This window comes from Asterias amurensis, chromosome 4, assembly GCF_032118995.1.
Source record: "Asterias amurensis chromosome 4, ASM3211899v1".
Classification (NCBI taxonomy): Eukaryota; Metazoa; Echinodermata; class Asteroidea; order Forcipulatida; family Asteriidae; genus Asterias; species Asterias amurensis.
The window spans coordinates 9298487-9311282 of NC_092651.1; the positions used below are offsets into that span (position 1 = coordinate 9298487).

The following is a 12796-nucleotide window of genomic DNA, read 5'->3' on the forward strand; positions in this document are numbered from 1 at the left end:
TTGTTCAGTATCACTCTTAAAATGAATGTGATACAAATAATTTTGGTTAAAAATCAACAGCTTTCTATAGTCTAAAGCATTTTGGGAATCATTTCAGTTTGAAGTGAAGTGGTTATGGAAAAGATCGAAGTTTTTATCCACCAAGAATTTAATCTGAAAAGCATTTCTGTCAGGTACATTGCTCAGAGTGTGCATTCCAATAACTGATTTTTCTTCCTGCACTGAAATAATCGCTCTGGATTTTTCGACGATATCTCCAAAATACTACCACCATTTGGAATTACATTTTCATATATTAGTTTTATTGTATAATATGGAAATATTGACTGCTATGAGGGGCACAGTTAAAATTATAGGCCCAAGGTGATGTCAAAACCATGACTGTGCCCGAAGCGAAGCTGAGGGCATAGTCATGGTTTTTACATCACCGAGGGCCTGTAATTTTAACTGTTCCCCGATTATTAAGCAGTCAATATTTCTTTTATATAAGGAATAAAGATTCTTCTAATCAACAACACTCTGACTATACGGTGAAAGGTCGTCTGTGAAGAAAGGTCGCGCCGTGACACGGAACGCTAGTCACGGTACATTATACTTTATCATAGTTGCATTGTTTTCAGAGCGGGCATAGTCAATTGACCATGCCCTGGGCATAGTCACTATGGCGTCATCTTGATGGAACAGGGGGGCATAGCTATTTCCATGACTCCATTTTTAACTAATCAGAGTAGAGGATTCTATACATGAGGTATATAATCTACATTATGGTTAGGATTAAAAGAATGGAATGATTGCAAAAACCAAAGAATACGTAGTAGCTCTGTGATATTGAGGGTACTAACTTCATGTTGCAATCCATGATCGTCTGTTATCCATTTTATTGTGTGTTTATTTTCAGACATCTGTGGCTAACTGTTTCAGACCTACATATCACTAACCCCTTTTCTGTTTTACATTTTCTCCATTATGTTGTCCTTTCTTTTTCCAGTGGCTCATCATCACATGCTCATCCTTTGGGTTGTGTATTTTGCGGCTGATTAATCTATTGCTCTTACCCCCTCTCTGTTTCTGTGAACTGATTATGGTAGTAGGTCTGCGTACAGAGGGGTTGGAATTCAGAGCAGTAACTAGTGAAGGTTTTTGCTGTCGGTTCAGCAAATCGTTACAAAGAAAAAATGTGTACAGTGTAAAGAAATTGTCTTATACAGTTTTTGTTTTTACATTTTTAAAACCTCAACACTTATCTTGATTTTCATTCCACAGGTCTTTGGTTTAAACACATATTATATTGGTTCAGTAATTGTTGTTAGCTGAATGCAGATTGTTTAAATCTGCCTAGTCAAGAAAATCAGCCGTTAATTTTTTTAACCACATCAAGAAATCCTGCTCTCGGATTTAATTCTGTATTGCTGGGGATACTGTTTCATAGAAAAAACCTCTTAGAAATCTGTAACTCCAGGTTACCAAAAGGTGGTGGTTTCAATATTTATCCTAACATTTAGGTCCTGGTTTCAGATTTGTTTTTGTCGGCAGTGACTCTCAACCCTGATCTAAATACAAATGAGTCACTTAAGTTGTTTCTTGAGTCTGCTAAAAAAAAAAAAATCATACAAATTTGTTCGTCCAAACATTCTCTTTTCATCTTCTTGTTGTAGCATTCACATCTCCCATCATGTGCATGTCGTCCAGAAATGTCAAAACTACATAAAAAATAATTCCATACCAACCAAATCTGTCGACCCATAAGTTCGTTGGGGTTACAAGCTAGAACCGTTTCTTTTGTTTTGTCTCTGCATGCAGAATTCTGGCCAAGCTGTTTCCCGTCATTGGCCAGCTTGTGGACACGATGGAGACCAATAAGAAGAAGTGGGGTCTTCTAGCCGAGGAGACTAAGAAACAGCAGAATCAACTCACATAATGCACCCTTTCTTAGATTTCTTAGTTATGGCACGGGTAGATCCATTGTTAAGGGTTAGGGCAAGGCCGGGGAAACTGTGGAAGGATCCTCTTAAGGGGAATGCTGGCTGGAGGTTTGGCTAACAGATAAACAATTTGACAGCTATGAGCAAGTTTGACATGTTTGAGTGAGCGACTAGACTTGACCGGAAACTGTGATGTATTTTATTTTATTTTATGCAAGTCGCCTGACACACAAGGCCTGAAGGCCACTTCAAGGTGTGGGCTACAATTATTTTTTCCAGAAGCCGTTGCCACCTACTCCTAGGGCTGAAACAGGGTTACCCCTTTCACAGTCCATATGAATGTAGGCTTGGGTATTATCAATTCGAAGCCTGGCCGGTAGAGCAGAAAGCACTACCTCCCAATTTTATGTAGCAAGTGTCACGACCGGGATCCGAACCCACACTCTGCTGATCAAACACCAGAGCTTGAATCCGGTGCTCTTAACCGCTCGGCCATGACACTGTAGCTCTCGAATTGACAATAGTCGACCATGCTCCGATCCAGTGCATGGTTAGATAAAGTCAATCTCCCTGTACTCTGGTTTCTGGTTAGTCTAGTCGGTCCAGTCGCCACCCGGACTTCTCTCCATGATTGCATACGGCACAGATGAGTCAAATGACTATATTCTAGGGCTGGGATGTTCACCAGTAACCTTGTTTACAAAGCAATGAAGTTTTGTTTGATGCATGTGCTTCCCAGTGTCTTCAAATATTTCAATAACTTGTAGGATTGTCAGAATCAAAGATGCTGTGGTCCTTACTGAGCTGCCTTCCTTGGCCAAGTCCCAGACCTCACCTTGGCCTCTACAATGGATCTGCCCACAGTAGATTTACATTTAGAAAATCCTTGACACAAAGTTGTTGTCTTTTGGTTACACTGAATTCTTTTAGAAGTTGTTGTGTGGGAGGGGGGAGCTGTGTATCCACTAGCGTTAAGTCTAGTAACTTTTAAACTGTGAGATAGATGACATTGGGTGGTTGGTCGGTACACAGCCTATTTGGGGTATAAACACCTCTGTGCAGGTGACTTTAATTTATGTATGGATTCCATTTATTCTTCATGAGAGACATTCAGTGTGACCAAAGTGTGTCGGTGTTAGTCCTCTGGCCCTGTCCATCATCAAAACTTCTTCGAATCAATTTTTCTAGTCTTCCTTTTAACCACAGTTTTTGTAAAAAAAGGAAATGGACAAAAGCGTCGTCCACAAATAATTATCAGGGAGCATTTGTTCTTTTGATAAATATTTTCACAAACCATGGCAATAAATCAGTTTTGAGTTCTATGGGCCATGGGACTACCGCAGTGCATGTTGGGTTATTTACGAACAACTTGTCAGTGGGTCTCCGGTTTACTGTCGTTATTGTGTACTACACGCTATACTATGTCTCTAATTCCGCCCGTTAAACATGTTGTCTCTTTCCTGTTTGTTTTTGTGGTTGCTTCAGTTTTGACAAACCAAAGAGTATTAACCACGTCGTTTGATTTTACCAAGTTTTACCAACTTTTGTTGCAGTAACCCCCTTGAATATAACAGCTGTTTTAGTTTGAGTCAAACCTGGAGATGTTTTTTTCAGTGAGACAGAAACTAGTTGTTGAGTGCTTTTTGTTTCTGTAGGAGTTTGAAAAGTCGCTCCAAATCCAGTGAAATGGCAGCTACTAACCAACTAACTGACTAACTTCTCGTTTCTGTCTTTTTTATGTTTTTGTTGTGTTGCTGCCATTTCGCCGTCCACCGTGTCCGTCAACCAACATTATACTGTCGTCCAAATGCACGCACACCTGCACGTATGCACACAACCTTCCCGTGTCCCCGTATACTCCCTCAACCTCCACCACCATTGTGTACTGTCAATGTTTCTGGCCACCACCGACAACACAACCACCAAATTGTCGACGTCGATAACCCCTTCGCCACCCAGGATTCTGTCGAGGGTGTTTCCATCCGTCACACAACTTGTGGACAACGTGTTGGCTAATAAGACCATGTGGCTACGTTTGAAACGCGAGAGCGGCTTGAGGAAGCTCAGCAGCGCCAACTCCATTGACTTCTTCCAGATCCCGTTCAAGGCTGAGAATGGGGGGGTGGAGTTTGGAGAGGGGTTGTCAGAGGAGACGGAGGAGGAGCTGGCAGGAGAGGCGGAGCCAGGGAAGGGATCCAAGGGGGGTACTGTGGCAGTGGACGAAATCAGTGAGAGGAATAACAATACAGCCACGTCATCGTGACGAAGCGGTTGACGTCAGGAACCATTACGATGTGTTGCGAAAGAGGTTGTCATCTGTGTGTACTAACTGCCACGGGGATGAGCATTTTTTAACCCAATGGATCGACCTCCCACTGAAAACTTTTTGCATGAATTCACAAGGAACATGATCACCCAAGTCTGTGCATGATGGGATTAAAGTAGGCATTGCATCTTGGAAGAATGTGTATCTGTATCATGAAAACATAATGGCATGGTGTGTACACTAGAGCGTTTAGAGGTGATCAGGGCACAATTTCATAGAGCTGCTTAAGCATGCAAAATTGCTCGTAAGTTTCTTCTCAGCGAAAATTAGCAGGATACCAGTCATAGATTTAACATGAGGAAGGGCATTTTAACTGGTAACCATATTCTGGTAAGCATAATTTTATTTTGCTTAGCTACTTTTTGTGGTTAAGCAACTCTATGAATTAAGGCTCAGGTGATGGCAGGTATGTCAAGCTCTGCATAATCTGCTACTGAACACGGATTCATTGAGATGTACAAATAAATGATGATTTAAGGTATCCCCCTTCTCAAGTGTATAAAGATACATTTATACCAGTCCAAAATCTTATTACTAAAAGTGTATTAACAACTCTTCTTTTTAGAAAACTTTAGATTTTAATATCGTATTATATGCATTAAAGCAGGGTTACTGACTCCATTGAGTAAATCTACGATATGGAAGGATTCAACCTGCTAGCTTGTGTATATTTAATTTACATGTACTGTTTGATCATTTCTATGTTTGTAGGGACCCGTTAGTCTTTAGTCATTTGAAGAATTGACATCAATTCTTTAAGAAAAGTACTCACAACTTTATGGACACTTGCAATATGTAAATTATTTTTTAGCTGTTGTTACTGAGGAATGGTTGTTGCATCATGTGGATTTTGTTGCTGTTGCATTCAATTTGTTTCATCCTTGTAATAATAGGTTGAATTCTTCAATCAAGAAAGAAATTTGTGTCCTCTTTTTTTCCGCGGAGGTGTTGCGTTTGTAACAAGCAATGGCTTCAACAGCTTTTTGTATTTGCTAAACTTTGTAACACGTAGTGCTCAGAAAAATAATTTAAAAACATTGCTAAGCTTGAGTATGTAAGATGAAAAGACGAGGTGACAAGTTACTTGTGTAACATAGTGTAAATATATGTAAAACTAGCAGTCGCATAAATGGTTAGACAACAAAAGACTGTACTATTCCCAGAAAGAATCTGTGCCATTAAGATGTAAAGAGATGAGGATTAGAGGGATTTAAGACACTGGACACTATTGTTAATTGTCAAAGGACAGTCTTCTCACTTTGTGTATCTCGACCCTATGCATAAAATAACAAACCTGTGAATATTTTAGCTCAATTGGTCGTCGAAGTTGCGAGATAATAACACAAAGAAAAAAACAACCTTGTCACACAAAGTTGAGTGCTTTGAAATGGTTGAGTTTGAGACCTCCAATTCTAAATCTGAGGTCTCAAGATCAAATTCGTTAAAAATTATTTCTTTCTCAAAATTACGTTACTTCAGAGGGAGTTGTTTCTCACAATGTTTTAACCTCTCCCCATTACTCAGTAAGGTTTTATGCTAATAATTATTTTGAGTAATTACCAATAGTGTCCAGTGCCTTTAACGATGGATGTCATTTGATGATCCCTAAGATCAAGACCTAATCTGCATGATCTTAGAGCTGTATAGGGGGTTTGTATAGTCTTGCAGACTTTATTAAAGGAGGTTTGAAGTAATTAATATTAAGACAACAGTAAGTTTTCTCCTAGATTTTGAAGTACATGTAGTGTGTTACCCAGTACTGTGTTCAATACACTCCAACAAAACATTACCTCGTCTTAGATATGTTTAAGATGGTTAATAAGAAAGTGATAATAACGCTTCGAGAGCCCATTGTGAACGTACCTCAAAGTCAAGAAGCCTTTAGCGTTTTCATTGGACAAACTTTTTATTAAGAAACCTACCGCTCATATTTCTTATTCACTGACAAGTAGTTTAGGGGGCAAAACAAAATAAAATTGCTCTGGACTTGTCTCCAACAAAATAAAACAGGATGAAAGTCCAACTTATTCAGCATTACAGTTTCATAGGAAAATTTCATAGTCAGGTTCTTGACTAACGTTTGCTGATTAAATACATTTGTAAAGTAGTTTTTGGCGAATGGAAAGGGGGGGGTGCTGTAAGTTTGCTGTAAATTTGTACTCCATTGAAACAGGTTTAATCAGAACAGGCTGACAAATGTACATCCTTAAATTACAACCGATACCCAAATATGCAGAGTGTAAAAAAAACAGAGAGTTAACTTTGATAAATTTGGGGAGGTGCTTAACGCCCCAGAGCAACTGGAGATGGGGTGTGTGCCCCACCTATGAGGTAAGAGATGGGGAAAGATCCTGAAATAGTAGAATGTTTGTAACTTCCTATGCAACCAAAGGAATATATGACAATAACGCCGATGGTAATATTTTGTGCTGTTTATAGTTTCATAATATGGAGCCAAATTTGGTAACTGTGTTTAGGAAAGTTCTTCTCACACTAGGTTCCACTATTTTCAACCGTTAATAAAAAAAGGAACAGTTTGTCATAAGAAGAAACTAAATAAATTGCGGGTACAACCATGTGTAAATGTCTTAGGGTGAGTGTTGGCTACAAAAAGAGCCGGTTGGGTCTCGACCCAATTTACTCATGGTTGTACCTGTAAGTTTACTATTTATTTATAGGTTCTTCTTATATCTCAACACCATGCAAAGCTTCAAACAATACTTGAACAGTTTGTCATTATCAATTAAACAGTTGATTTCGCTTTTAAGATTATTTTGATCAAAGGTTTTCTCAGATGCTTGGATTTACAATAGCCCTTTTCCGTATGTGCGCACTTATATTACTGACTACCAGAACAAGTGATTTCCATACGTTGTAATTTACTTTCTAACAGACTTGCTGCAAATGTTGACCACACCATGAAATAAATTGTTAGTTCAAAAATGTTTGTTTTTTAAAGAAAGAACGAAATAACTGCACCTTGTAAATAATGGTTAAGTTAAAACTATCATTTGTAAGTTTAACAACAAAATGTGATAAGATATTAAAGAGAAGTTTCAGTGGTGTTAAAACTTTATAGGGGTTTATGAACTAGTTGTAAATGTAGAACTGATTATAATTGAATGATACACCAGGAGTGACGGTTGGTACATTCCTTTTTACTTTTTTGGGGGTAATTTTAGAAACTAAAGTAAAATTCAGCAACCAGGAGCCAAATCAATAGAACGACTAAACACACAAATTGTGCTAAGCACAAATGGATAACCAGTGGAGGTAGATAGCTGTGTATAATGTTCTGGAGCGTGAAAGTAGGGGTATTGAGAGGGGGTACAATATACAGTTAGGGATTTCTAGCTGAGTAAGTTACTTTTACAGATGCAAATAACTATTTTGTCCAAATGAGGGAAGTTAAGAAGTAAAATGAATATAAATATGTAGATAGCATGAATAACATTTGGAGAACAAGACTAGGTGATGCATTTCGTATATGTGGTTGCACTTTTTGTCAAGTTAAGAAAAATATAAGTTTAAAAGTAGCTGAAGATCTCAAAAAAGTGATTCAAATGTTTCAATAATTTGTTTGCCAAAAAATGGTTTTTAGGCTATTTCACTGTTTCTTATGGCAATAACAAAACCTTTTTGTAATGATGGTTGGAGTTGTTGGATGGTCACCTTGTTTAATTGACCATCGTGTTTAAATATTGTAAGTAAATTGATACAAATTTAAATAGTATCACTGGATTCAAAGAGTTAGTATTGAACATCTATTAGTTGTTGCATTTCCTATCTTCTACAATGTTACCTCATCAGCTTGAATCTGGTTATCTGGGACAGTTCCTAAAAGCTGTTGAGCAGAAAATATTGCAAGCAAATTTCATTGCTAAGCAAAAAATGAATGGAGCACAATTTGCAACAATGTAACTTCATGGTTTTTTGGCTGGTACCCAGTTTCTGTTAAACAAGATTTTTCTGTACTTAGCACATTATTTTGTGCTTACAGGCTCTTTTCATTCATTGCCATGACACATGTGCATCAAATGTAGTATGGCTTTTTTCCATGGTCAAACAGTCCATGTACCAAACCTCACAGATCGTAGACACATTTAATTAAGCAATTAAGACAGAAAGCTGCTAAGCACAGAATGATAGTGCTTAGCAAAAAAACTGGCTGTCAGTCAAGATGTTGTGTAAGTGCTTTGCTGAGCATATTTTTTTCGCTTAGTGGCTTTAAGGGTCTGACTCCTGGCACTGTAGAGTTATTGTGGGAGAGATGGGATTATCATTTAAGATGAACCTAATTATTTAGGTGACTGTTTTTAAGCTTATAATTAATCTAATGTGTTCCCTGACCCATGAAGTTAAAGCAAATCAAAACATGGATACCTTGTTAAGTTGGTACTTGGTACTTGGGTTACACAGCAAAAAAAATAAGTTGTTGATCAAATCAAAAGTATTTGTTAAAGGTTTTGGACAAGTGTTTTGTATTGTTTTTCAACGTCAACGATTTTAAAACATTCTTGTTAGAGTTGAAACCATAACTTTAAGTTGTTCATGTAATTTGTGAAATTTGACAGAAATTAATCAAAAACAGATCCTTATTGGTTATATTTGTACTGTACTCATGCTATGCTGAAGAATAACTTAAGTGGTCAGTGTAAATGTTCTTTTGAAAATTTAAATAGTGGCTGGTTTTTTATTTTTATTTTTATTTTGTTTTTTATTTTGTGTTTTGTTTTAATCGACTGGACTTCAAACATAAACCTTATTTAACAAGAGTTTTGTTACATCTTTTATTTTTTGCTGTACAACTGTACAAATCGTTTGGTATTATTTTCAAAACAAGCATTGTCGCTGTGAATATTACTTTGGTGAGTTCAATAGCATTTATCCATTTTTATTTTGTACAAATGTAAATGTACACTAACTATACTCGTAACTCAACTTTCTGGTGACCTTTTCATTGTTTCTTTGGATGCGTTCATTTAGCTTCCCTGGGTCGACCCCGGTGCTTTCGAATAGCTTTGACGTCATTCCGGGGGCTCACCCGGATCAGCCCCCAGTGCCCTGCTTGTGGAGCGGGTCACTTAGGGGCTAGCCCTAGGTGCATGACGCACTACGAGAGCGGTCAGTGGTCGTTCGTTTAGCTCTTGTCAGGGGCTCACCTGAGTGAGCACCGCGGGGTACACCCAGGGAAGCTAATCGAACGCACCTATTGTTTTGCCTGGTTCATACTTCCGCGAATGCGAAGCGAATTTTCATGTCACATGTTTTTCGCAGCGATTGTTTCGCATGAGTTGAACACAGCTCAACTGAATTATTTGTTGCAAATTTGTGACGTCACAATTCGGGTCTCATTTGCATTTGCAAGAAGTATGAACCAGAGTTAAGTCACTTTTAACATTTGTTTTCTTCCTATTTTGTTCTCTTCTCTTTTACTGTTTTAGTTACTCAACTAGTTTAGTATTCATTTGGAAAAAATAACTCTAAAATTACTTTTTTCAAATATATATATTATTGTGACATTTTTCTTTGTAAATAAGCCACTATATATGAAGTATATATCTCTGGATATCACAAAAAATCGAACTTATTTAACACTAATTTTGTGTGTGCGTGTGTGTGTATTTTTTAGCGGGTCAGATTTATATAATAACAAAATTATCACTCATAATTGTTGGTTTAATATTAGCAATATTGATTTAACAGTATGATTACTGTCTCGTGTTAAAATTAATAATTATTTGAATGATTTATATATTTATTTTATTGTAAATTATGTTCAATTATGCCTTTGAGTTTAAAGACACTTGACACTTTTGGTAATTGTCAAAGACCAGTTTTCTCACTTGGTGTATCTCAACATATTATGCACAAAATAACAAACCTGTGTTAATTTGAACTCATTTGGTCTTCGAAGTTGAGAGATAATACTGGAAGAAAAAACACCCTTGTCGCACTAAATTGTGTGCTTTCAAATGCGTGATTTTTAGGACCTCAAAATCTAATTCTGAGGTCTTCAAATCAAATTCAATCAAAATTTTTTCTCATTTGAGAACTACGTCACTTCAGAGGGAGCAGTGCCTCTCACAATATTTTGTATTATCAACAGCTCTCAATAGCTTGTTACCAAGTAAGTGTTTATGCTAACAATTAAATCAAGTAATTACCAATGTGTCCAGTGCCTTTAAAGGCAGTGGACACTATTGGTAATTACTCAAAATAATTATCATCATAAAACCTTTCTTGATTACGAGTAACAGGGAGAGGTTGATAGTATAAAACAGTGAGAAACAGCTCCCTCTGAAGTGACGTAGTTTTCAAATGAGAAGTAATTTTTGAGGTCTCAAAATCAAGCATCAGAAATCACACAACTTCGTGTGACAAGGGTGTTTTTTCTTTCATTAATATTTCGCATTTTCGACGTCGGATTGAACTCAAATTTTCACAGGCTAGTTATTTTATGCATATGTTGAGATACACCAACTGTGAAGGCTAGTCTTTGACAATTACCAATAGTGTCCACTGTCTTTAACATGATCTGTGACTGCAACAATACCTTGTCAGAATCTACCTTGGAAATATATGAAGATATGTTTGTGTTCTCTGTATTCATTATGCCATCCAAAATATTGATTTGGAATAGTTTTCCTTACTGACAAGGTTATGAAATGGGGTATTACTTGATAAGATTAGGAAGTATCAAACATTATTTTACCGGCTAATTATTTTACTTAAACAGCCCACCTATTTGAAATTTTGTCAAGGATTCATGGCAGCTCTTGTTGAGCCTTGTAAAATGTTATGTTTTTTGTCCCTCGGGAAAGAACAGTAACAAGTTGAGTACCTATTTCAGTATTTACTGTAAAATGAAAACCAATGGAATTTGCAATCAAACTACAACACTTTGAGAGATTCTTCAGTGAAAAGTTCAGTTCTAAATTTTGATTTTTTTTTCTCCTAGATCTAAAATTAACATTCCTTTAATGACTTATCTAAGCATCTTCAGGCCTATAGGTCACTGTCACTGCTAGTTGCTTTTAAAATTCCCATAGGTTTTATTACCATAGAGTTGTAATATAAATTCTTATGGAGATGTAGTCTTGGTTCAAGGTGCTTCTGTTGTTATCATATTATCACTACTTCTGCTGCTAATTTCCATCACTGATACAAACAACAATAGAGCGTGCTATCAACAAAAAAAACATCACCCCAAGAACCGCTATATAGCCAACTTACTTGGACTATTGTTGAACCATTGGGCGATTTTGCCTGGTACCCGGATGTATTTCATGCAAAGGTTACTATAAAAGATTGATTAGTGGTTGACAAATGCTCGCTGATCGAGTTTGCCCCTTGATGGTGGTCTATGGTGAGAGCACGCTCTCTTGTGGTAATGGACCATGGAGAGATTTTAATAACAGGAGAGTCGCTTGAGCCAAGACTAATGCAGATTTGAACTGTAGCACTGAAACCTGGAGCCTAGAAGTTGTTGGGAGTTATGGGTTTAGGCTGCCCCTTTTTGAAAGATTTTGGCATCTACTTTTGGGATCACCTAGCAAAGACTCGGCAATCTTGATATTACTTTGTTCTTCTTATCCAAGCATCTAGGACTGGTTAAAACAACACTAATTTGTACTTCAATTGGGGTCAAGTTGACAATGTAATATTATCAGATACATTGTTGCAGGTTTCCTTCATCACTGGCTTCTTAATATTTTCATTTCGTTTCAAGCCAGTCATTTTTCAAAAAAATTAATTTTCAAAGACTTGTATAATGGTTTGTTATTGCTTGATGAAGATTCATTTTAATATAAATTCAACTCTGCCAAAAGACTATTCTTTACTACTCTGTTTTCTGTCAATGACTACTAATAATATACAAATGGATTAAATCCGTGTATTAATTAAGATATAATGATGAGTTTTTTGTTAGTCACTAATGTACAAATTCTATTCATAGTACTATTTGTAAATCTTAGCTTTATTTCATCTTCCCTATTGTACAGAGTTGTTATGTGTTTTATTATTCACTTGTTAATATGAAGGAATACTATTACTAGAGATATTACTGTTCAGATTTTTATTAGACTAATTGGCAGTTTTGGGCGTTATTTATTCAAATATTAATAAAGTCAATTGTTGAGAATAAAGAGAGTACTGTTAAATTTCTTGGTTATTTGTTCTTTGCCCCAATTTCATAAGGCCTCAGTAAGCATTATTAATTTCTGTTTAGCACAGACAAATCAGAATCTAAATACAGAGTGGCTACCAGCCAAAAATTCCATAAAGTTTGCTTTGTTGCAACTGCGTCCCACTCACTTTTTGCATAAAATTCAAGAAGCAGTATTATATAGCTTGGTAGCTTCATGATATTGGGCTGGGCCCTGAACATTTTACAAAACGTGACACTGTTGGTGGATATACCGCTTAAATTCATGTTTACTAAAATCATTTGTTCTGGGCCCCCAATTTCATAAAGCGTGTAAGCACATAAAACTTGTTTAGCACAGACAAATATTTCTTAACAGAAACATTGTTGAAACTGCCT

General features: G+C 36.7%; 1 protein-coding gene across 13 annotated transcripts in view; it reads left to right on the forward strand.

Moving 5' to 3' along the window:
* LOC139935655 (cGMP-dependent 3',5'-cyclic phosphodiesterase-like) overlaps nt 1–12400 on the forward strand; it is a 247108-nt gene extending 234708 nt beyond the window's left edge. For 12 of the 13 annotated variants that reach the window (XM_071930150.1, XM_071930148.1, XM_071930149.1 and 9 more), the window contains one exon: nt 3882–12400. In XM_071930150.1, the coding sequence (XP_071786251.1) occupies nt 3882–4185 (304 nt within the window). In that variant the 3' untranslated portion in view covers nt 4186–12400. Of the gene's footprint in view, nt 1–1800 lie in introns of all 13 variants that reach the window. The other variant, XM_071930151.1, reaches the window with a different exon arrangement.
* The last annotated feature ends 396 nt before the right edge of the window (nt 12401–12796 follow it).